The sequence below is a fragment of the Hibiscus syriacus genome, unplaced genomic scaffold (assembly GCF_006381635.1).
Source record: "Hibiscus syriacus cultivar Baekdansim isolate YM2019G1 unplaced genomic scaffold, ASM638163v2 tig00110793_pilon, whole genome shotgun sequence".
Taxonomy (NCBI): domain Eukaryota; kingdom Viridiplantae; phylum Streptophyta; class Magnoliopsida; order Malvales; family Malvaceae; genus Hibiscus; species Hibiscus syriacus.
This window is the reverse complement of record NW_024062864.1, coordinates 274,452-300,600: the sequence shown is the minus strand read 5'-3', so window position 1 is coordinate 300,600 and position 26,149 is coordinate 274,452. Positions and strand designations below refer to the sequence as shown.

The 26,149-nt window shown below is 34.5% G+C and overlaps 1 protein-coding gene and 2 pseudogenes across 1 annotated transcript; all 3 read left to right on the top strand.

Moving 5' to 3' along the window:
- Positions 1-226: 226 nt before the first annotated feature.
- On the top strand, positions 227-3,315 carry LOC120141048 (annotated as a pseudogene).
- Positions 3,316-3,541: 226 nt separating this feature from the next.
- On the top strand, positions 3,542-7,124 carry LOC120141092 (annotated as a pseudogene).
- Positions 7,125-19,792: 12,668 nt separating this feature from the next.
- LOC120141123 lies at positions 19,793-20,651 on the top strand. Its single transcript, XM_039156057.1, has 2 exons — positions 19,793-20,145; positions 20,213-20,651. The coding sequence occupies exons 1-2, from the start codon at positions 19,793-19,795 to the stop codon at positions 20,649-20,651; spliced, it is 792 nt and encodes a 263-aa protein (XP_039011988.1).
- The last annotated feature ends 5,498 nt before the right edge of the window (positions 20,652-26,149 follow it).

Here is a 26,149-nt window from a genome sequence, read left to right as displayed (position 1 = left end):
CTTCTACAAATTTTTCCTTAGATAAACCAATAATGTTGATAAAATCATAACCATGAGAGAAGCACTTTGCATCACATTGTTCATTTCCTCCTATTTGCAAACTGAAAAAACGATATCGTTTTACAATGAAAAGACTAATATTTGCAAACCAAAAACGACATCATTCAGACGGCATGCAAACGTCTGGAAGTTGGCAGTTGCCGACTCACTCCTCCCTTCCCGGATCTTCGTCACTATTACTGTGATTAGCTAAAACAGTTCACAGACAAACTCTAACCCTAAAAATCCCTAAATTTCCGATATCCTTTCATTTATAATTCTTTCAAGTTTTTATAAACAATGGTTGGAGAAGACTACATCTCGAATCCAACGTTTACAACGGAGCGGAAGTACCGGCCCATCATTAGTGGCGAACAGTTAGACATCGAGGCCTACGCTGGGCTTTACTCCGGCCGTTCCAAGATCATGCGGCTCATATTCATCGCCGACCACTGCGAAAATACCGCAATGCAATTGGAAGCCCTGAGAATGGCTTACGATGAGCTCAAAAGGGGGGAGAACACTCAGCTATTCCGTGAAGTGGTCCAGAAGATCGACGGTCGATTGGGTCGGAATTTTTCGATGGATGCCGCCTTTTCGGCCATGATTGATCGAAAAGCCGAGCAGAGGAAAGAGAAGCTCGAGAGTGAACTCAATGTCTACTGGGTAATTTTATATTTCTTACTAAAGTTATTTTCTAGAAACTATTTTGTTCTTTTAATTTGTTTGGTTTCTATCTTTCAGACTAATTTAATCAAAGAAAGTATAAGAATGGGTTACAATGATTTTGGAGATTTTTACTATGCTCATGGTGCACTGGGGGATGCTTTTAAAAGCTATGTCCGAGCTCGCGATTACTGTACTACGTCAAAGCATATTATTCAGATGTGTTTGAGCGCAATTCTTGCGAGCATTGAGATGGGTCAATTTACTCATTTGACAAGCTACGTTAGTAAGGCTGACCAAACACCCGAGGCACTCGACCCTCCGACTACTGCTAAGCTACGTTGTGCCGCGGATTGGCTCATTGGAGGCTAAGAAGTACAAGCTTTCTGCTCGGAAGGTTTGTCAGCTTATAAATTGTTTTGTTATCTTGCATAATTCAAATGTTGCAATTTTTGCCTTCATTAATTCTTGATTTAGGATCGAGACATGCGCTATCGTTTATTCCTGATATGTTGAATTTTAGATATGGCTGAAGTTTGTAGTATTTACTGATGATTATCTGAAAATGGGTGGTTATTTATTCATATATAAATCTTGTCATTCCACTTCTGGTCCTTTACTATGTCATTTTATAGAACTCGAGTTCAGAAGATATTTAAGCCTCACAATTTGGTTTGAAATCTTGTCCTACAAGATCAAAATATAAGTGACTTGATCTTGAGCCCGATAAGTTCAATGAACCTACATTTTAAGCATTCCCAGAGCATTGCTTTCCTGAAAGGAAGCCTGGAATCTTTTATGGTGGAGTACATTATGGTAGAAAATGTAAAGAGGGTTAGTTTGATGGACTCAAAAAGAAACTGGTCTTGTAGTATTCTCTGATGCTAATGCAGTGCAATGGTTGTGTGCCTTGAGGATTTAATTCTGCTTCCTTTATCTGGAGCAATCCCTAAAAGTTTGTTGGCCTGATTAATTCCAAGTTTGCTTACTATGCCTTTTGAGGCCGAGGCATCCTTCTGTTGGTCATCTTGTATTGGTTCTTAATTTATTTTTGTTATTAATTCATTGCTGGATTGATTGTCTTTTCTATGCGTGCAGTTCTTGGAAGTGGGTCCTGAATTGGGGAATTCTTACAGTGAAGTGATTGCTCCTCGAGATGTTGCTACTTATGGTGTACTTTGTGCACTTGCAAGCTTTGATCGAATTGAACTGAAGGTATGAATCTCTCTAGTCCACTCCTCCCTTTATTTTCTGGCGATGTCTTATTGTTGTTTGATAGATTTCGTAGTCATGCAATGTTTTTTACTTTGCCGAACAAAGTTATTGACAATATCAACTTCCGGGATTTCTTGGAGTTGGTACCAGAAGTAAGGGAGCTTATTAATGACTTTTACTCAAGGTATTATCTATCTTTAAGTAATATGTGGTTAATATTATAATATACAATCTTTTGTAACTCTGCGTTTCAGCCAGTCCTTACTCCTTGCATGCGCACAAATGATGATAAACACTTACTTTTAACTTGTGGCTTCTTTGTTATTGCAGCCGTTATGCTTCCTGCTTGGAGTATCTTGGAAACCTCAAATCCAACCTGATGATTGACATTCATATACATGACCATGTTGAGACTCTGTATAATCAAATCCGGAGCAAACCCCTCATTCAGTATACCCACCCATTTGTGTCTGTTGATATGCGAATGATGGCTGATGCCTTTAAAACAAGTGTTGCAGAACTTAAGAAATAACTCGAATCCTTGATTACTGACAACCTGATACAGGTATTGTTTTTCACTAGTCTCCCACTTAAGTTTAGTTGGTGCATGCGTGCATTGTTTTATACGTGATGTTCTTTTTCAAATATCCATCTGAAATTGATTATTTAATTAATCTTTATCTATTTGTTTACCAATGAGAGCGATTTTACTCTTCAGATTGGAGTTAGCATTGATCATTTTTAACAGGGATATATCAGAAAGTGAAGAGCAAAGTACAAATAAAGTGAATTACCTAATTTCTAATCATAACCTTCCCAAATCATAACCTTCCCAAACAATGAAATCAGATTTATAGAGGGAACTAGAGCTAATCCTTGTTAATGTACTTAGATCCATGGGGTAAAGGATGCTATTTTGAGTGAAATCAAATGGACCTCTTCAAATTAAGTTACACGGGGGATTCTAGTCTTAATGTAACCTTTACGGTGAAGATTATAATGTCTGTGCAGGCTCGGATTGACTCGCACAACAAAATTATGAATGCACGTCATGCCGATCAAAGAAACGCAACTTTCCACTGTGTTTTGCAGACTGACAATGAATTTGATTGGGATGTGAGGGCAATGCTGTTGAGAGCAAACCTTCTGAAGCATGAATACAATCTTAGGGCTTCTAGGAAAATCTGAATTCTGTTCTGAATAATTACCAACATTTTCTTGATAAGGTTCCTTATATTGCCGGGCCTGGATTCTCGATGAGCCTAGGCGGCGTTGCAAGACCTTAAAGAAGGAGACTGACTGTCAAGGATGGTGGATTTGCATTTTGATGGTTCTGGGATGCACTGTTCTGTATATACTCAAAATTTATCTCATGAGTTGGAATTATTTGTTTTTCTTTAATATTTTTTAAAAAAATCTGCACTGCCCCTGGTCTTTTCTTTGATTTTATTAATTATCAATTATGAATAGTTTAGAAGATAGTATGAAACAAACCCCGAATGTACGATGTTGACACTTGACACCAAAACAAATGCATTAATATTCTACATTCATATCTATGTAAGATAAATATATTGGCAGAAAACGAAATCAATGGGTTTGAACTATTAAGTACATTAAGCCAGAACATCGTGCCCCAATCCCAATCCCAATCCCAATCCCGTAAACTTATCTAACAATTTCTCTAATCCTTGAAGCATCGCTTCTCGAGTTCTGAAAGCATTCCACCGATTAGTTCTACTTTGCTCCCAATCTGATAATAACCCATCGTTCATTCGCACCAACCCAATCTGGATCCACAGCCAAAGCCTGTGATAGATCCTTTTATACAAATATCGACAATCCAGAAACATGGGTCACTTAAATCTACCCGCATCCAAACGGAACCCGCGGCAATGGAAGCTTTTGGACTTCATATCCGCCGTATTCTTCGGCTTCGTACTCTTGTTCTTCCTGTTAGTATTCACCCCTCTCGGGGATTCCATGGCTGCCTCTGGTAGGCAAACCCTGTTGCTTTCCACATCGGATTCGAGGCAACGGCATCGTTTGGTATCGTTGGTGGAACTCGGCCACCACCATAAGCCAATCGAGGCGTGCCCCGCCGATTCCGTTGATCATACGCCGTGTGAGGACCCAAGGCGAAACAGCCAGCTGAGGAGGGAGATGAATTTATATAGAGAAAGGCATTGTCCTTTGCCTGATGAAATGCCTCTTTGCTTGATCCCACCTCCTCCTGGTTATAAGATTCCTGTTCAGTGGCCTGAAAGCTTGCATAAGGTATATTTTCTTAATCGTTAACGATTTGTGGGTTTCCTTGGGCTTCTTCTTTATTGTTATTATTATTATATAAAATTGTTCGCCGCTGTTGCTATAAATTAATCCCTTTCAGAAACGGAAGTAAATTATTAATGTTATACTTAAAAACAGTTTTAATTCTGTAATGTTTAGATATGGCATTCCAATATGCCACACAACAAAATTGCTGACAGGAAAGGTCACCAAGGATGGATGAAAGAGCAAGGTCCCTACTTTATTTTCCCTGGTGGTGGAACAATGTTCCCTGATGGAGCTGCTCCATATATCGAGAAACTTGGGCAGTACATTCCCATAAATGGTGGAACTCTTAGGACTGCCCTTGATATGGGATGTGAGGTAAGTTGATTTTTTTTTTGGTATAGCATGTTATCTTGTTACGCTCATACTCTTGTACTGTTTGAATACCATCCTTATTAATCCTTTTGCAGGTTGCGAGTTTTGGGGGTTCATTGTTATCTGAAGGCATTTTGACACTCTCGTTTGCTCCTAGAGATTCCCACAAAGCACGAATACAATTTGCACTGGAAAGAGGAATACCAGCCTTTGTTCTAATGCTTGGCACTCGCAGACTCCCGTTTCCCACATTTGCATTTGACTTAATTCACTGCTCCCGATGCCTGATCCCTTTCACAGCTTATAGTGGGTGTTTGTGTGTGTGTGGAATGTTTTTTGACATATTCTTATTTTATCCCTCTATTTGGTGTTAACACGAGGATATTTGGCTTTTGTAGATGCAACTTATTTTGTTGAAGTGGATCGGTTACTACGCCCAGGTGGATATTTGGTCATCTCTGGACCCCCAGTACAGTGGCCTAAGCAAGATAAGGAGTGGGCAAACCTCCAGTCTGTGGCAAGAGCATTGTGTTATGAGTTGATTGCTGTAGATGGGAACACGGTCATTTGGAAAAAGCCTGATGGAGATTCGTGTCTACCAAACCAAAATGAATTTGGGCTTGAATCTTGTGATCAATCAAATGACCCCAGTAATGCATGGTAATTGCTATGGAAAGCATTTACGAGAATTTAGAATTCTTATTAGGATCTGCCTTTATTTTCTTCAAGAAATCAACATGGATTCTACATATTTTAGCTTTATGACGGATGGTTCCTGGTTGTCACACTTGTACTATGGGTTTTGTTGTTTCTAGAACTAAAACATTGTGTTATTCTCTGTTTCTTTTCTCTTTTGTTGGGGTAGGTACTTTAAGTTATGAAGATGTGTGACTCCAACTTCCTCTGTGAATGGAGAATTTCCCCTTGGAATGATTCCTAAATGGCCAGACAGGCTAACAAGAGCTCCTTCAAAGGCTTTGGTCATAAGAAACGGGATTGATTTGTTTCAGGCAGACACAAGGCGGTGGACAAGGAGAGTTGCTTATTATAAGAATGCTCTGAATCTGAAGCTTGGGACTCCAGCAGTGCGCAATGTCACGGACATGAACGCGTTTTTTGGAGGTTTTGCAGCAGTACTTGCTTCAGATCCAGTATGGGTGATGAATGTTGTTCCTGCTCGGAAACCACTAACTCTTAGTGTTATATATGACAGAGGCCTTATTGGACTATACCATAATTGGTGAGTTACAATAGGATTTTAAATCCTTACTGGAAAAGAGAACAGTTTGTTACTCGTTCAAAAACAAGAGTATACGATTAGTGCCTTGTCATCTACTATCTATGAAAAACTTCCCCAAGGAAAATACCACGTTTGTTCCTTTCTGCCCTAAGAAAATCTTCTACTGCCTATTCCTTTGATTGAACCTCCCATGAAAATTGTACTAGCTTGGATTTAGGTAATTTAGTTGGATGAGTGATTATTCAACTGGAGCAATAATTATGTGATGCAGTGTTTAATTTTTTTAAACTAGATATTTTTGTTTAATCCTTTTCATTCTCCTTTAATGTTTGTTATGGTTGCTTGTCTTCTGGATTCCTCTTTATTTGTAGGATTATGCATGCTTAGTCATAAGGTAAACACTTTGATTACCTGATGATTTCGATTTCTGTTTGTAGATGTGAGCCTTTCTCAACATACCCCCGTACTTAAGATTTTGTCCATGTGGCTGGCATTGACTCGCTAATAAAGCTTCCTGGTTCAAGCAGGAGCAGGTAGATTTCCCTTTGCATTTGTACGGCACAACACAAGTTTCTGCACTATCATTTTGGTTATGTGAGAAATCGAATGCCTGCTTATATCATACTTTCTGTGCCTTAACTAACCTTATCCCCCCCCCCCCCCTTCATCTTCACTTCTAAATGCAGTACTAGAAAATAAGAATTCATTGCACCTTTATGTCCTACGGTAGTCATTGCTTGTTGTGTCGCTGTTGAATGGACTCATGCAATGTTACTGCATGGATCACTCAGTTTACTCTTTGTATGTTTTGTCTTGTCATCTTTTGACTTCGAAATACGTTGTTCAATTCTAATGTTCCTGCAGGTGTAACCTTGTGGACCTAATGGTGGAGATAGATAGGATGTTGCGTCCAGAAGGAACAGTTGTGATTCGAGATTCTCCTGAAGTAATAGACAAAGTGGCTCGAATAGCTCACGCTTTAAGGTGGACGCCCACCATACACGACAAGGAACCTGAATCACATGGGAGAGAGAAAATCCTGGTAGCAACGAAAACGTTTTGGAAGCCAACTTCAACATCCCATTGAGACGGACTCGTTCTTTGTAATGTAGGTATTTTTCCTTTTCATTTCATTTTTGTTCATTATATGAAGCCAAGTTGTCTTCCCCATGCAATCTTGTTTCTTTTTTCCTTATTCGTTATCTTTATATCACGAAAATACTAAATTGTAGATGTACAAAAATCATAAAAAAACGAACAAAAGGCTCCAGCTTTCTGGCAGTAGACATATAGCAATGCAATTGCAATTTATGTTAGCTGTAAGGTCTGATTGTAAATTGACAACATATATAGATTGTCATTAACTTGATGCCTGCTTCACTGTTGTTTGACTATTCACCATGGAAGTGTTATCCAAGGACTTGGGGTTACTAGATTGAATATTTTTATAATAGCGGATGGTATATATATGGCCATGCATGTAATTTTTTATTTATTTTACACGTTTTTAAGATCATCGGATGAATGAAAATAGATAATTGAGATTATCAATAGGAAATGAAAAAATATTCAATGAAAAAAATAAAGACAGAAAATCATCTATTTCCACTTATTCAATTATCTTAAAGTTAGAAAATAAGAAAGTGTAATGCTAAAAGTTTCAATCTTTGAAAAGTAAAAACTCAGGCCCCAATGAGAAAATGAATGTCCTATGGCTATGGGAAGAAGTCAAGTGGAAAAGGCCAATTCCCCAAAAAGTTTGAAGTCAGATCTCATATACAGTGGTTTGAAAAGATTGAACCAACCTAGTATTTGAAAAAAGCAGAATGGCCAAATATGAGCTGAAAAGGGTAAAATGGGGGAACCCACATGAAGCTGCAGGTTGAAGAAAACAGAGGGAAAAGTGGAACCCACATCATTAGATTAATTGCTTCACCGCTCCAACAAATTACATAATTAGTAATAAATAATTCAGTATCAGATTGCCAGGTCTTTTGATTTTAAGACTTTGATCCAACATTAATTGGGAAAACTTTTGTTGAAGAATCGGACCGAGGTCGCAAGTATTCATGTGAGCTTAGCTACCGTTTGACAACTAAGGCTCAGCAGCTTTTTTAAGCCATGGGCCTGGACCATAAGTTCTAGACTTGTTCCCCACCTCTAATAGGAAAATCAATTTCTTGTATTTTTCCCCTTACGTTCCCCTGCGTTATTTCTCCGCTATCATTCCTTCATCTGTTGAATTTTGGACTTATCGGAACATTTAGAAAAAAATCTAAGTTTTATATCCTTCAATCAGTTATAGTCTTTTGACATAACATTAGTGAACCTACAAGATCCATTAATTAAATCTATTATCTTTCAATTAGATTTACTTATTTTGTCAACTTATAAATAATCATCATTATTTTATGTTTAACTTTAACATTAAGATTCTATATTAAATCATAATGTAAGATTAGAGACATAAGGTTCTCTTGCTCACTCTTTACCTTTTTTTTGAATTCATTAATTATCGATTTTCCGTTCAAACTAAAAAGGTTAGGAATTGACTGTTAAAATTCATAGCTTTGTTTTTCCATGGATAAAAATGAATATGGATGGGATAATATAACCCTTGAATGAGTTCAAAGTTAAGCATGTGACTAGTCTTACACCCTAATTCGCAATGCGAATACGTAAATCGCAACGCGAATTTGGAAAATCGCAATGCGATTACGTAAATCGCAATGCGAATCTGTAAATCGCAACGAGATTCTGACTATCACAATACTGAATTTCAAATTTGCAACTCGATTTCTGAGTTCGCAATAGGTTTTAATTTCGCAACACAAATGTTTTGGGTATATAACTACGCAGCAGCAACAACTCATAACCTAAATCCCTAAATCGCAACTCATTCCATCTCCATCTATCACTCTCTCCGGCGACATCCGTTCCTATATCCAACACATCATTCCCCATCCGGCAACAAGTTTTAGTTTCGCAGCTCGTTTGTTTAGTAAATTAATTTACAATAATGAAATCATCTAATGTTGATCATGTTTGGATAGATTTGTGTTATGGAGGGTCATGGGAGAATGTTCATGGTGTTTTACAATATATGCCTTTACCCATGAATCTTCAACTAAAACTGTCATTAAAAAAGTTAACTTATGAAACTCTAATGTTACGTATTGCAAATAAATTGAATTTAGAGCCCCTAAGTGGATTTAGGCTATCTTATCAGAGAAATGGTAAAGTTTATTTGTTAACCGACAATGAAGATGTTGAACGATTCATTGATTACATTAGTGTTTCAAGTGATGATGTTACATTGTATGTTGTTGAACCTAGAAGTAGTGAAGTTGGGTCAGTAGCGGGTAGTAATCAACTAAGTTCTTCAACCCCAGTTTATGGTGCTCAAAATTTAATGGTTACACCACAATTTCATCACCAAGCAAATATTGTTTCACCACATTTCCAATACCAAACACAATCTCAAAACTCACAACCTTTCCTTAATCCAAATCTCAATCAACTTTCAGCACCAAATTTCAGTTTTCGTATTGACCAGTTAGACGATGATGAGCCAACAGAAAAAATTGTGAGTACTAGTCAGTATTCGAAATTTGATCTTGTTCAATACCCGGACTTTGATCTTGGTCAATACTCGGATTTTGATGATTTTTCAGAAGAAGAAACAGACCCTGCGTGTAATGATTTTGATATTGGTCAATACCCGAATTTTGATGATGAAACAGCCGTTGCCGAGGAAAATGTTGTTGATGATAATGAAGAGGAAGTTGCGACTGTAAATGAACATGTTGAACATCCATTCTGTAATTCATATAACACTGAAGAAGAAAAAGAAGAAGAAGAAATCCCCAAAGAAAAGTCCCCGAAGAAAATGCCACGGGAGTATAACTGGAATATGCCAGAATTACTTCAGATACCGGAAGAAGAGTTGGTAAAGATAGCAGTTGATTGTTACACAAAAATTATTCATATCAAGAAAGATGATTGTTTTGATACAAAGGAAGACTTGAAGATAGCTTTGTATACGAAATGTGTGGAAGATGGCTATCAACTAAAAGTTAACAAATCAAACAAAGATCGTTTCGAAACAAGGTGTATGATTGACAAAAACTGTATGTGGCGTATGATTGCAAAGAGGATAAAAGATTGCGAAATGTTTCAAGTTAGGACTTTTATTGATAAACATACATGTTCAAGAACCCAAGTTTTTCCTCACCATAGACAGGCAAACAAAAATGTGTGTTGGGTGGTTTTCTGGCTGAGTTAATGTTTTTGAATGGTAGGGTATATCGGGGACATGAAATTATGACTGACATGAATGCTCGGTTCAAGATTAGTATCTCATATTCTCAAGCTTGGAGAGCCAAATGTTATGCCTTGGAATTTTTGAGGGGGTTGCCAGAAGCATCGTTTGCCCAACTGCCGGCTTATTGTCACAATTTAAAGCTGAAAAATCCTGGGTCGGTAACTCATATCAAAACAGATAGAGATGGACGATTTGAGTTGTTGTTTATCGCCATTGGTGCTGTGGTTAGTAAATCAATATAATTTTTTTGACTCATTTTTGTTAGTTACATGCATTTCACATTTAAATGATTATATTTCTTGTGTATATGATTTTGTAGATTTGTTCGTTTATTAATTGCATGCGCCCAGTTATTATAGTTGACGGAGCACATTTAAAAGGTCGATACCTTGGAGTAAACTTATTAGCAGTAGCCATGGATGCTAACAATGGGATACTGCCAATAGCTTACGGGGTTGGCAAATCTGAAACCTCTGATTCATGGACATGGTTTATGGGATATCTTAGGGATTGCATAGGTCCTATTAGCAATCTGACAATCATATCCGATAGGGCAAACTCAATTGACAACGCTGTTAGAAGGTGTTTCCCATATACTTTTCATGGACTTTGTGGTGTTCATTTGTATATAAATCTAAAATCAAGGTCTGCTGGTATAAAAAATCACAAATGGACATACTGGAAGGTTGTAAAAGCTTATCGGGAAGTGGATTTTAATAAGCATATAATCTGTTTAAGACGTGTTTTGCCTCAGTGTGCTCAAACACTAGAAGATGTCGGGTTTGAAAGATGGTCAAGAGTACATCAACTTGGAGCAAGATATGGTTTCATGACGTCTAATAGAGCAGAATCAATCAACGCTCTAAGTCGTCATTCCCTGAAATTACCCATTACTATGTTAATGGAGTTTTTTTGAGCCTCTATTCAACAGTGGTACTACAAGAAAAGAAACCATGCAGGTATTATTTCTTTAAATTCGTAACTTATCATATATTTTACTAAGTATTATTTATTTAAATTTACAGGAACATTGGAACATCGTGTTACACCATGGATAGAAAAAAAGATAACGAAATGTGTTGTAAAGTCAACGTCATGGAGAGTTGAACCATGTTCAAACACTTTGTTTGAAGTACTGAATAATAACTTAAATGGACTTGTAGATCTAAATGCAAAGACGTGTAGTTGTATGAAATGGCAAACATCTGGTTATCCGTGTGGCCATGTTATGAAAGTTTCTCTTCATCTAAACCAAGATGATTCAAGCGCATACGCTATGGATTGCTACACTACAGAAGTATATCGACAGACTTATAGCGAGATTGTCTACCCTATTCCACATCCTTCTGAGTGGGACATACCAGATGACTTACAAATAGTTTTGCCACCAGCCATGGACAGAAGGCTACCTGGCTGACCAAAAAGTCATGATCGTATACCGTTTAAGGGTGAAGAGAAGAAGAGATCGACATGTAGTCGGTGCAAGGAAAGTGGTCATATAAGGTTGACATGTGGATCACCAGTGCCATCACAATCATCTTTTCCTCTACCAAAATATGGATCCTCATCAAAATCCCAATCACAACCGGCTTCACCTTTTGGGACTGTTAACTTAGGTGATTTTTAAATGCAAACGTTGTATTATGTGTATATTAAGTGTGAACTTTTAACATTTTCAATTAGGCATGTATTAGTAACTTGAGTTTGAACATTGCTATGATATGTTCAGTTGTTATCACTTATTAGACATTCATTTGACTATCGCAACGCGAATATGACTATCGCAACACAGAAATGACTATCGCAATGCGGAATTGACTATCACAACGCGGAAATGACTATCGCAACGAGAGAAGCGCAATGCGAAATGAAAATCGCAATGCGAAAATGAAAATCGCAACGCAAAATTAGTTTCGCGTTGCGATTTTCATTTTCGCATTGCGATTCACTCGTTGCGACTTTCTTTTCGCATTGCGATTCTCTCGTTGCGATAGTCATTTCCGCGTTGCGATAGTCTGTTTTGCATTCAACATAATGCAGATTGAAATCAACAAATCAACTATTACATTTCAATCAATTAAACAAGCACAAATATTATGTACACATCAATTAAACAAATCAACATTTACAAATCATCTTTTACAAATCAATTAAACAATCAAAAAATAATAATGAAATCAACTTTTGCACCCATACATCCATTTCACGCAGCTCACTTCAGGATTAACCTGCAGAAACCAAACATTGAATCAACAACACTTTTTACACATCTAAAACCTACAAACAGCAAATTATTGAATTCTAGCTACTTAACCAAACATTTTCAAACTAAAAAGAGTAAATATGTTTAACAACACTTGCATTTGACTTACAAATTGTTTATGGACACTTTCATAACGCGGATGTAGGTAGGCAGCGTCTCGCATATATCGCTCTAGCCATAAAATGCCGAAACCACAAGCCTACTGCACTTCTATCTCTATCGGTGGGAGGTAGAAAATGTGTACTTCCTGTCGTCAAAAGCTCCAAGCACATGCATACGAGAGGACCACAATCCCCTCTGGCTTCCTTCGTTTGTTGTGGCATGGTCTCGTCTCTGATAACTGTAACATTGAACTTCTTTGGCTTTTTGTTTCCAAACTTAGTCCAATAATCAATTGCATCCAAGAATTTAGCCAAATAAAAGCTCCATCCCTTAATCATATCTCTCAAATCAGACAATGATATGTAATTTATCATGCTGTCATATACTATTGTCTTTAGGGATGGGAGCTAAAGCTCGACGAGAAGCCAATGAGTACGGTCCAAAACAGGGATAAACACCTGCATTAAAATGTAATAATTCAAATTGCGCACTTATTTATGAACACCCTTAAAATATTTAAACAAATATACTAACCTTATCGACCTCCCACCATGCAGGATAAAGTTTAGCTTGTCCATTATCCAACACATATGATTCCTGTCGTTGATTCTTCAAGTGAACTACGTGAAAAGACGTCGGCATAATTGTATATCGCATTTTTTTAATATTTTTCTTCAATTTCCTTACAATTAGAAGACGTATCACCCATGCATCAATATGCTGTTTTACAAAAAAAGACATATATTAGTGAATTACATAAATTTTAAAAAAAATTAATCAAACTGAAATATAAGAAATATAAGACATACCCCCAATCGAAATAGTTGTTATCTTCAACCCCTAATAATACACCCCACCAAGACCGTTCAATCAACAAATGCATATCATCGTTGAGTTTGTATATGTCAGCGTAACACCCTTGGCTCCGCTCATGTAGATAAAAATCAACTGCGGTCTTAGCCCAAAGGGTATTATCCAGAATTGTTTCCGGTAGTTGTTTCCTCTCCACTTCATCTGCCGGAATGGTATTGGTCGGTAACTTATACGAAAGCCAACAGTCATCCATCATGTCAGGCACGTGAGGAGGCTTCTCAATAATTCGATATATTATGCCGTGTGAATCGGGCTCTAGAATGTTGGGAGGGACCTCTTCAACGATAACAGTGGCCTCTTGAACGGTGGGAGGGGACTCTTGAGGGATGATAGGGGTCTCTTGAATGATAGAGGATGCCTCTTGAACGATGACATGTGAGTTGGGCTTTTTCTTACGGATTCTTCGCACTATTGGGGTGAACGGAGACGTAATGGCACGTGCACGCCGTCTGATGCGTAAACTCTGTCTTGCAAGAAAAACCCGACGTAGAGCATCCACCTTAGCGGGCCGCTAAAAATAAATTAATACATAAATCAGTAAATAAACAGACATGATATTAAACAGTGAGAACAAAGACAAATATATTTTAAACTTGCACGGTATTCACCAAAGTCATTATTATATCATTGTTCACAAAATGCATCAGATAACATTCCAGAAGTAAGCACTTATATAAACATTTAAAAGGACAACATATAGGTTTAGTGCAGGTTCAATGACAACATAAAGAGTAGTAGTTTATTCTTGAAACTTAAATTTTCAACACTATGAAGTTAGTATTTGTCTTTTGGTTGAAGTAATGCAATTCATTCAAGTTTCAATTTGCAGAAGAAAAATAGAATCTGAAACTTAAAATCGCAACGCGAAAATGACTATCGCAATGCGATAGTCATTTTCGCATTGCGATAGTAAACTATTCTTCTTCTGCAAATTGAAACTTGAATGGATTGCATTACTTCAACCAAAAGACAACCAAAAACAAATACTAACTTTACAGGGTTAAAGAATAAACAGTTAAACAGTATTGGCAGCAACCGAATGAATTTACTAAGCAATCTAAGTGAAATTACGAATAAATTTATCATCAAGTTAAATATGAAAAATATTAAGCTTACCTCGTTGCGTAGAGTATGAACCTCATTCTGTAACGATGCTACAATCTCACGTAGAGCTGTTACCTCACCACGTAAAGTAGACACCTCAACACGCCATGCACCATTGTCATCGCGTAAAGTACCGACCTCCTCACGCAAGGCATTGACCTCATTACGTAACTCTCCTAACTCATCCCGTGGAGGTGGAGGTGGAGGTGGAGAACAGGGAGATAAACGTCGTGGCATCTTTGCCTGTCGCCTATCATGAGGTGATGGTGGAGAAGAGGCTCGATGATGTGACAAAATAGGTGATGACTCTCGTTGTGAAGGTGTATATTCGGGTCGATCAGGTGATGGCTCTAGGTGAGGTGATGGCTCTCGAAGTGGTGGCTGCTCATCATCCGTGCCATCAAAAAAAAGCTTACTAGCTTGCCACCAATCAGTGGCAAGCTCAGCTTCCGTGGGTGTCAGTCTCTGTAATGGAGTGTTGGTCTCCTAACAATATAAAAGCTCAAACAAAGTTAAACGTGTACTAGTAATAACTTGTTTATAAACATATTGTAGTATTTGTGTTAACTTACATTATTTATTGTAGTATACGGTAGTAAATCTTCCCATTGCTGCAAGGACCGTTTCCTCTTCCAGGAAATAGCCCTAGGAATATCATTAGAAGTTTTTAATGCATATGTCTGCATGGCGGGAAAGGCCTCAAATATCCAAATCTACAAACAATATAATAACAAACATTAGTAATTGTTAAAGAATTAATTATAATTTTGGAAACATTATATAAAAATTATTACCTTAAAGGCCCAAATAAAGCCTGACAAAGTTTATTTGGAACCATCGCCACACAAACATTTCCGATCATTAAAGGCAGATGACAAGTTATTCCATGTAGCTCTCCATAGATAAGAACCCCTCGAAAACAGGTTCCATGCATTTAGGTCCTCTACCAATTTAATTAGATCATTAGGAATAGGTTGTCGGGACTCTCTGCCTAAAAAGCCGGCTTGCAAAAGTATTATAAGGCATACTCGGACAACATCGACGTCATCCATCCGAGTAAAACCATATTTCTTATTCAATAATCTTGTTAAGTCTTCCACGTGTAAATTCGACTTCTCCGTTGACTGCTCAGGAAAAACCCAGGAAAACCATGATAGGCATGTAATATGTCTAGTGTACCGATCTACAATCATCGTGTCCAAAGCGTAGACCGGTGATTAAGCAAAACTCCTCCCGCCCAAAACACGTATACGCCGGTGGAAAATCAAACTATATCTCTTCATCACGACGTTGTATAGTCTCTGGTAGATCGCTAGTCATGGTTTGAAGAAACAGATGGGTCAACATAGCATCTCCACCCGGATGTTGTACTTTCAGCCATGGCCCGAAGCAAGTATCCTCAAATATTTTTCTTTGTGCAGGTGAAAGCTTCGACGCAATTGTTTTGGCCAGGCTTACTTTATTTCTTAAGGTCAATTGAGCCGAATAAAAGTTCTGCAAAAACAATAAACATACCAATTTAGATATACCAAAAACTACACTTTGAAGATATGAACAATAAACATAAAGAGTAGTAGTTTATTCTTCAAACTTAAATTTGTAACACTGTGAATTTAGTATTTGTTTTTGGTTGAAGTAATGCAATTCATTCAAGTTTCAATTTGCAGAAGAAGAATAGTTTCTGAAACTTTAAATCGCAACACGAAAATGAAAATCGCAACACGAAAATGACTATCGCAACACGAATTTGACTATCGCAACGCGAATTTGACTATCGCAACGTGAAATGAAAATCACATTGCGATTCTCTCGTTGCGATAGTCAAATTCGCATTGCGGTAGTCATTTTCGCGTTGCGATTCACTCGTTGCGATAGTCATTCTCGGTTTCAAATACTAAAATTGAAAGAAACTTGAATGGATTGCATTACTTCAACCAAAAGACAAAACAAAGACAAATACTAACTTCACAGGGTTAAAGACTAAACAGTTTAGCAGTATTGGCAGCAATCGAATGAATATAATAAGCATTCTAAGTGAAATGGTTAATCTATTATTGAAAACACCAGTAAACTTATCATCAATTTCAATATGAAAAACCTAATAATAATGTAAAAATTTCAAAATAAAAATAATTAAAAAAACTAACCCTCGGTGGTTGATTTGGTTGATTTTCCATTTCTGACCGTGAATGATTTCGCCGGAGATGGAGACTGTTATCGTCGTGGGAACTGATTTCGTCGGAGATGGGGATGGATGTCGCCTTAGAGAGTGAGAGATGGAGATGAGACTGAGTTGTGATTTAGGGTTTTAGGTTATGAGTTACGATTACGGGATATATTGTGGACGGTTCAGTGTTCCGATATATTAATATATTCGTGTTTGGAATTTGAAAAAAAAATACGCGTTAATACGAATGGCGCTATGTAAATCGCATTGCGATAGTCAGATTCGTATTGCGATTTACGTAATCGCATTGCGATTTTCCAAATTCGCGTTGCGATTTACGTATTCGCATTACGAATTAGGAAAATCGCAACGCGAATTTGGGAAATCGCAATGCGATAGTCAGAATCGCGTTGCGAATCTGGAAACTGATTTGCGATACCGGAGATCGCGTTGCGAATTATCGATCGCATTGCGATTTAGTTGGTCATTTTGGCAAATCCAAAAAAAGTTGGTTAAAATCGTATATATTATAAGGCATTTTTGGTCACTGAGGTTATTTTCTCTAAATTAAAAGATATAATATTAAAAAATGTATTTATCGTTTGATTAAATATTTTTTATTGGACAATTTAGTTTTAAGGATAAAGTATTTATAGTTTAATGAAAATTTTTAATAACCTAACAATCAGAATTTATCTCTAACTTGATAAATTTTACGTGTATAAAGTAATAATATGAAATATGTTACGTATATAAAGTTATGATATAACATATGTCACGTGTCAAAAATAATGATGTGATATCACTGTCACATATTTCAAAGTGATTACATTGGACATTTCATCTCATTGCTTTGGACGCATATAACTTACTATATCAACGAAAAATGTTGATTGCTAACTCAATTAATGATTTTTATTTAATTAAATATATTTTAATTTAAAATAAAATATTAAAATTAAAATCCTTTAAAATAAAAAATAATTAATTAATTTATCAAACATTAAATTTTTTTTAACATTATCCTTGTATAATAAAAATGCAATGAGAGGGTTCTTAGTCTTAACCAATCACCTGACCTAAGCCTGTTAACTTAGAACGTAACTAATCAACATCAACCAACAGTATTTTTATTGATTGTGTTTCAAGGCAGATAAGAGACGGGATACCTAAGCTTTTGAAAGTGGGAATAAAATTGGAGGGTTGTTTTTAAAGATAAAAACTTTGAAGGGCCTCCTTTTCCAATTAATGCAGAATTGGGTGGCAAAAACTGCATTTTCGTATGTAGAAAGAAAAAAGAGGCAAAGAGATGAATTGGTTTTAATTTAAAGTTGAAGTTGATAGGCTGCAAATTCAAACCTAAAGTAGGAATGGTATTAATGCAACGGCCAGAAAGAAACGCGACTGCTTTGGTGGGTGTGGTCCTTCTTCACTTATACTCTTCATCGTAATTTTGTTCAATCTATTTTAATTCTTATTTTTTAAAATAATTCAATTTTATTACCCATATAACAAATCTGCTACAAAAAATTAGTGTTCGGATACAATGAAACAACCTACTTACAAAAAGAATCAAAGATCACATTATAGCCCAATTCTTAGTAAGAGTAATATTAACATTATCATCTACATTTAAGTTCCTATTCCTTAGTGGTAATTCTATAATATCCTTAATGGCACGGAACAGTTCTTGTGCATTTTTAGATTGGCTTTGAAACAATCTCTTTTTTCTTTCATCGCACGAAACATTTGTTCTTCCTATATCCTATGACAGACTTCTTGTCGAAATCAATCTTCTCTCTTTCTGGCTTTCAGTTTATATCTCGTTCATGGGATTCTTTTTGTGTGTGGACAAGTTCTTCTTGGAAAGGAAAATCATTGCTCACTTCGATTTTAAAGATAGCTCTTAATGCTATTATATACTGTAGATTTTATTTATATTAACCTTTACATTTTATCATAATTAAACAAATTAATATAATTTTTGTATGATATTTAATTTATTTATTATCTCTAGTCTCTTAAGTCAAATATAATGATGTTTGGGCATATTTTAATCTAAAGATAATTATGAATTAAGTTGGATCAAATTTTTGGTCTACTTAAACTCGTTTCGAAAATTAAACTCTTTAATTTGCACTAGACTCAATCTCTCTATATATATATACATATATATAATTTTCATTTTTATTAAGTAAAATAAAGATTTAATTGAAAAAATAATATAGAAATGTATTAAACAATTATATTTAAATATATAATAAATAATTGTCTGTCTAGCTCAGTTGGTATAGCACAAGGCTCTTAACCTTGTGATCGTGGGATCGAGTTTCACTGAGGGCAATTCATAACGGAGGTCTTTCATGGAAGTTATTCTCAACCTGACGTTGGGGGCAACCTACTACCCTACCTCCCTCTTACCCCATTACATATGGGAATAGGGTCAACTAATTTTATTTTTTATATAATAAATAATTATAATCTTATCTCAAATGAGATTTTTTTATCCTAAATCTGATTTGACTACACCTTTAAAAACGATCCAATCAAGTCATAATTCGTCGAATTTATATCAAATACCACCTACCTATAACATTCAAAATATTCTGATCAAACTAAAATCCAGTCGGTATAAAATTAAATTTTTTGAATGCAATTCAATCCTGAAGAGGCAAATATAATTTTTTTATTGTTCTATATTCAAAATTAAAATTACCACTCGTTGTTATCTCTCGACATCACATACTTTTAGATTTTAGCTAAATTTAAAATAAAAATAAATTAATAAAAAGAGTGAAAAACATAGGTAAATATAATAAACCTGTAACATATATATTTAAAATAAATCTTAAATTTAAAGATCAAAATATTAGGGTTTAGCTCTTTTAATTTTAAAATTGTAAAGACCTAAAATGTATTTAAATTAAAAAATGACATATATATATATATATATATATATATATTTAATAATTAAAGCTTCAGCACCCATTTAAAATACATAATTATCATAATAAAAATTTACCATCTTAAATATTGATAGTAACAATTATAATTAAACAAAACACTAAAACTAAAGGTATAATAAGCGTATTAATTCATTTTAGAAAAATCGAGCAGCTTTGCTCTCGCTTCTTCTGGAAAGGAGCTGATATGGCTGCTAAGGGTGCACGAGTCAGCTGGAAACATATTTTTCTGATGAAATCGGAAGGAGGACTGGGTGTTATTGACTTAAAGGGCTGGAATAGGGCCTGTATAGGGCTTTTGATCAAAAAACTGCTGGCCAATGAAGGCTCCGTTTGGGTGGCCTGGGTTCGCTCTTATGTGATCAAGGACTTGGACTTTTGGCAGATGAGTGCCCCTGTAAACGCTAGTTGGTGTCTTAAGAAAATTCTGAAAATGAGATATGATGTGTCTCAGCTACCCTCTGGCTCTATTAATGACCTTAGCATAAGGAAATTATGGGAGGAGCTACGCACTCAGAACCCTAAGGTCCCTTGGCACAGGTTGGTTTGGTTTCCAGGGTGTATTCCCAAGCAAAAGTATCATCTTGTGGATGGCCATCCTTGATAGGCTTCCAACTCCTACCAGATTGTTGCGAATAGGATTGAGTCTTGACAATGACAAATGGCTACTTTGTGGTTATGAGCCTGAGTCCATAAGTCATCTTTTCTTCGGTTGTGCTTTTGCGAAAGATCTATGGGGCAAAATCCTCTCCTTATGTGGTATGGTTCGAAATGTGAGTACTTGGAATAGGGAGTTAGATTGGGCTATCCGTCTCCTTAAAGGAAACTCCTTCATTGTTCAAGTTGTGAAACTTGCTCTTGCAAGCCATGTACATGGCATCTGGAGAGAAAGGAATAACAGGTTGTTTGGAGGCAGAGGCAGATGTGTGGATGAGCTTCTGAATGACATCCGGGAAGACATACAGATTCGAGTTCAAGGATGGTCTAGCAACACGACTGACTCAAGAAATGTGAACCTTTGTACAAGCTGGGGTATTTCATGCTAGATCTTCTTACTCCTTGCTTTCCTTCTTGCTGGCAAACTATGTTATTATTGTTTATGTAATGTACTTTTGTAGCAGGTTTTCCTACTTTCTTGGGTAATGGAAATGGAATTATCCAAAAAAAAAAAATGTTCTTCAGTAATAATTTTGCCTTGACAGTCAATTATCAATGTGAGCCATTAATATAAACTAATGTAATTACTATTTACCGTGTCTCCGTTGCAAAAATAAGTGTTTATCGTGCAGACATTTGGTTTAATGACATCTTAATGTCATTAATTTCGGGTAAGTAAATAATATTCGTTGACTATCAAATTAATAAATGAAAAAGAAAAAAGGTTAATAAAGTGGATTACTTAAAGACTTAATATTAAAAATCATTAATATTTGATTAAATAATTTATATTTCGACTCATGATTATCAATGAAATTTTATTCAAATACTCGTAAATTGAATATATATGTTTTCAGATAACGAGTATTCGATTTTTTTTCTTCAAATTATATCTTTTAAAAAATCATATAAAAATATATAATTTTAAAGTAATTGGGGTAAAATAATTTGAGAATCGAGAATAAAAAATCTAATAAAAAAAAGAAAGAGACCTTGTCGTTGAGTACCCATGAAGTCGAGTATTGTAGAATATAGCCCGATTCCTAAACCCATGAAATCAACGAAGTATCTAATCCAATTTTTTAAAAAAAATACTAGATTATTTTAATCCAGATTGAAATAATTTTAAACACCCTACTTAAAGATGTATCACTAATTATGGAATAATAACGCCATACATGTAATTACGACTTTAATCTTAGGTACTTATTTTCCCTAAGAGGTTTGATTGTTCCTCGTAATTATTAAACTTGATTTTTTCTTCAATTTTAACCATATTTTAATATGTTATAATTACTACACATAATGGAGAAAATATTAATAAATGTTTGGTGACCTAAGCTAAAGTGATAGATAGGATGTTGCGTCCAGAAGGAACCTGAATCACATGGGAGAGAGAAAATCCTGGTAGCAACGAAAACGTTTTGGAAGCCAACTTCAACATCCCATTGAGACGGACTCGTTCTTTGTAATGTAGGTATTTTTCCTTTTCATTTCATTTTTGTTCATTATATGAAGCCAAGTTGTCTTCCCCATGCAATCTTGTTTCTTTTTTCCTTATTCGTTATCTTTATATCACGAAAATACTAAATTGTAGATGTACAAAAATTATAAAAAAACGAACAAAAGGCTCCAGCTTTCTGGCAGTAGACATATAGCAATGCAATTGCAATTTATGTTAGCTGTAAGGTCTGATTGTAAATTGACAACATATATAGATTGTCATTAACTTGATGCCTGCTTCACTGTTGTTTGACTATTCACCATGGAAGTGTTATCCAAGGACTTGGGGTTACTAGATTGAATATTTTTATAATAGGGGATGGTATATATATGGCCACGATCTACTTACATGGTGCAATTTTTTTACACGTTTTTTAGATCATCAGATGAATAAAAATAGACAATTAAGATTAATAGTAAAAAATGAAAAAATATTTAATGAAAAAAATAAAGAGAAAAAATAATCTATTTTTACTTATTTAATTATCTTAAAATTAGAAAATAAGAAAATAAGAAAGGGTAATGCTACAAGTTTCAATCTTTGAAAAGTAAAAACTCAGGCCCCAATGAGAAAATGAATGTCCTATGGCTATGGGAAGAAGTCAAGTGGAAAAAGCCAATTCCCCAAAAAGTTTGAAGTCAGATCTCATATTCAGTGGTTTGAAAAGATTGAACCAACCTAGTATTTGAAAAAAGCAGAATGGCCAAATATGAGCTGAAAAAGGTAAAATGGGGGAACCCACATGAAGCTGCAGGTTGAAGAAAACAGAGGGAAAAGTGGATGAAATTAAATGCATAATAATGACCCCATCATTAGATTAATTGCTTCACCGCTCCAACAAATTACATAATTAGTAATAAATAATTCAGTATCAGATTGCCAGGTCTTTTGATTTTAAGACTTTGATCCAACATTAATTGGGAAAACTTTTGTTGAAGAATCGAACCGAGGTCGCAAGTATTCATGTGAGCTTAGCTACCGTTTGACAACTAAGGCTCAGCAGCTTTTTTAAGCCATGGGCCTGGACCATAAGTTCTAGACTTGTTCCCCACCTCTAATAGGAAAATCAATTTCTTGTATTTTCCCCCTTACCTTCCCCTACGTTATTTCTCTGCTATCATTCCTTCATCTGTTGAATTTTGGACTTATCGGAACATTTAGAAAAAAAATCAAAGTTTTATATCATTCGATCAGTTATAGTCTTTTGACATATTATTAGTGGACATCCATTAACTAAACCTATTATCTTTCAATTAGGTCTACTTATTTTGTTAACTTATAAATAATAATCATTATTTTATGTTTAACATTAACAGTAAGGGTCTATATTAAATCATAATGTAAGACTAAGGTTAGGAATTGACCGTCAAAAATCATAGCTTTGTTTTTTCCATGGATAAAAATGAATATGGATTTGAATAATATGAGAGGGTTCTCAGTCTTAACCAATCACCTGACCTAAGCCTGTTAACTTAGCATGTTACTAATCAACGTCAATCAACAGTATTTTTATTTATTGTGTTTCAAGGCAGATAAGAGACGGGATACCTAAGCTTTTGAAAGTGGGAATAAAATTGGAGGGTTGTTTTTAAAACTAAAAACTTTGAAGGGCCTCATTTTCCAATTAATGCAGAATTGGGGGGCAAAAACTGCATTTTCGTATGTAGAAAGAAAAAAGAGGCAAAGTGATGAATTGGTTTTAATGTAAAGTTGAAGTTGATTGGCTGCGAATTCAATCCTAAAGTAGGAATGGTATTAATGCAACGGCCAAAAAGAAGACGGGACTGCTTTGGTAGGTGTGGTCCTTCTTCACTTGTACTCTTCGTCGTAATTTTGTTCAATCTATTTTAATTCTTATTTTTTAAAATAATATGGACTTTATTTTCATAAAGTACTTAACTTTTTAGTAGATTAATAGATTTAAATTTGGAATTAAATTCGACATGAATTTATTTGGGTCCAGATTTAGTCTGAATCGAATCAAAGTGAATGATGACAAATAAATTTACGAATATTGTTTTTTTTACATGAAAATTAACTCGAAATAGTGTCACTGAGAATAAAAAAAAATTATGATTAAAATCACTAATATTATGACTTTTGACATGAAATTTAGTTTGAGAATGTAAGTAAATCGGAGCCGGAGAAAATGTCACGATTTATAGAGAACTTATGTATTTTTAAAACTTTGAATTAGAAGCAGCTCAAAGGTACTAACAATGTGGTATTGGAGACAATGGACCCTGTAGGAATGTGAAGGAGAATTGGGGATATATGGATGTGGGGGGGGGGTTAGGGCTGTATTCTCTTCATAATTTAATTTTTTTCGATATATTATACTTAAAAGATAATCAAATTTTAATTACAAACAAAATTTTCTTATAATTTATTTTTTCAGCAAGAGAATTAAACCACAAATATTTCAAGTCATGTCAAACAAAATTTGAATTACAAACCTAATAAATAAATAAAAATATACATGAAGATTTAAAATAACATAATCGGTCGTTGCTTAGTTATTCAATGTTGCCAAAATTTATTGGGACCATATGGAAATTGCACGAAGATTGAAATGAGTAAAACGCAATTTGTTGCATATTTGTGGAACTAATTTGTAAAATTTTAATATTTGTGGGACCATATGGAAATTGCACGAAGATTGAAATGAGTAAAATACCTAATGTTAAAAATCCTTAATATTTGATTAAATAATTTATATTTTGACTCATGATTATCAATGAAATTTTATTCAAATACTCGTAAATTAAATAAATATGTTTTCAGATAACTGAGTATTCGGTTTTTTTCTTCAAATTATATCTTTTAAAAAATCATATGAAAAAATATACAAGTTAAAAGTAATTGGAGAAATACATTTAAATTTAGAACGTAAAATAAAAAATAATTTAGAAAGATAGGATAAAATAGTTTGAAAAACTAGAGATTTATAATATTGGGTAAAATAATTTGAGAATCGAGAATAATCCATTTTTTAAAAAAAAAATACTAGATTATTTTAATCCAGATTGAAATAATTTTAAACACCCTACTTAAAGATGTATCATTAATTATGGAATAATAACGCCATACATGTAATCACGACTTTAATCTTAGGTACTTATTTTCCCTAAGAGGTTTGATTGTTCCTCGTAATTATTAAACTTGTTTTTTCTTCAATTTTAACCATATTTTAATATGTTATAATTACTACACATAATGGAGAAAATATTAATAAATGTTTGGTGACCTAAGCTAAAGTGATATAATGTATTGTTTTATAAGCTAATAATTAGATAATAAAACTTATAGATATTATATTAAATATTATTATATTTTACATATTATAATAATCTTATTAACTTTACAGATAATCTTATATTTTACAAACTAAATTTCCATTAAACCCAAATCATCAGCGTTAAAAACTGCTAAATTTTATGGAAATTCACAAGGATTCTTTTTCTCTTCATCAAGGTGAGAGCAAAATCAATGCGAACTGAAAAATTACAACATTTGTCTTTGTTTGTTTGGATTTATCCATAAATTTAGGGTTTTTACGGATCCCCATGCATTGAAATTACATGGAAAGTGGAAAATAGAAAGCTGTGTACCTTGTCGATGTAAAAGACAACAAGGTTTAAAACAGGCTAGAAAGGAAAAAGTAGAATTTCTTACATTTTACTGTCGATCTCAGTGTTGGAAAGGGAGAAGAAGAGGTGAAATGATCACGTGCAACATCTTTAATATATGATTAAAAAATATATAATAATTTTGTTATTGTTTAAATAAAAAAATCAATAAAAAATACCAGAAATATTAATAAGCGTTAAAAAATGACTAATTTTATTATTTTTGGACGTTTTAACCAGATTTTTAAAAAAAATACCAGAAACATTATAGGTGCTAAAAAATGTCCGAAAATATTATTAGATGCTAAAAAATAATAAAAAATAATTATTTAGGTAAAAATAATAATATTATAGATAATTTTTACCGGTTTTAACATTATCATTGTATAATAAAAATGCAATGAGAGGGTTTTTAGTCTTAACCAATCACCTGACCTAAGCCTGTTAACTTAAATCATCTCCAGCCCTCATCTCTACTCTACAACATCTCTATCTCTACTATAATGATGAAACAATAATTTATCTCCAGCACTATCTCTACATTACCACCAACACTACTTTATTCAAAATATTTAATTATTATAATATTGATTTTGTAAATATAAAATAAAACATATACATTTTTAATAAATATCAAAATAAAAAGCATAAATAAAATATTCATAAATAACATTATGAAAATACAAATAAATAAAAAAATTACGATTCATAATAATAATACGAAAAAAATATAAGTTGCATAGTTATATATTTT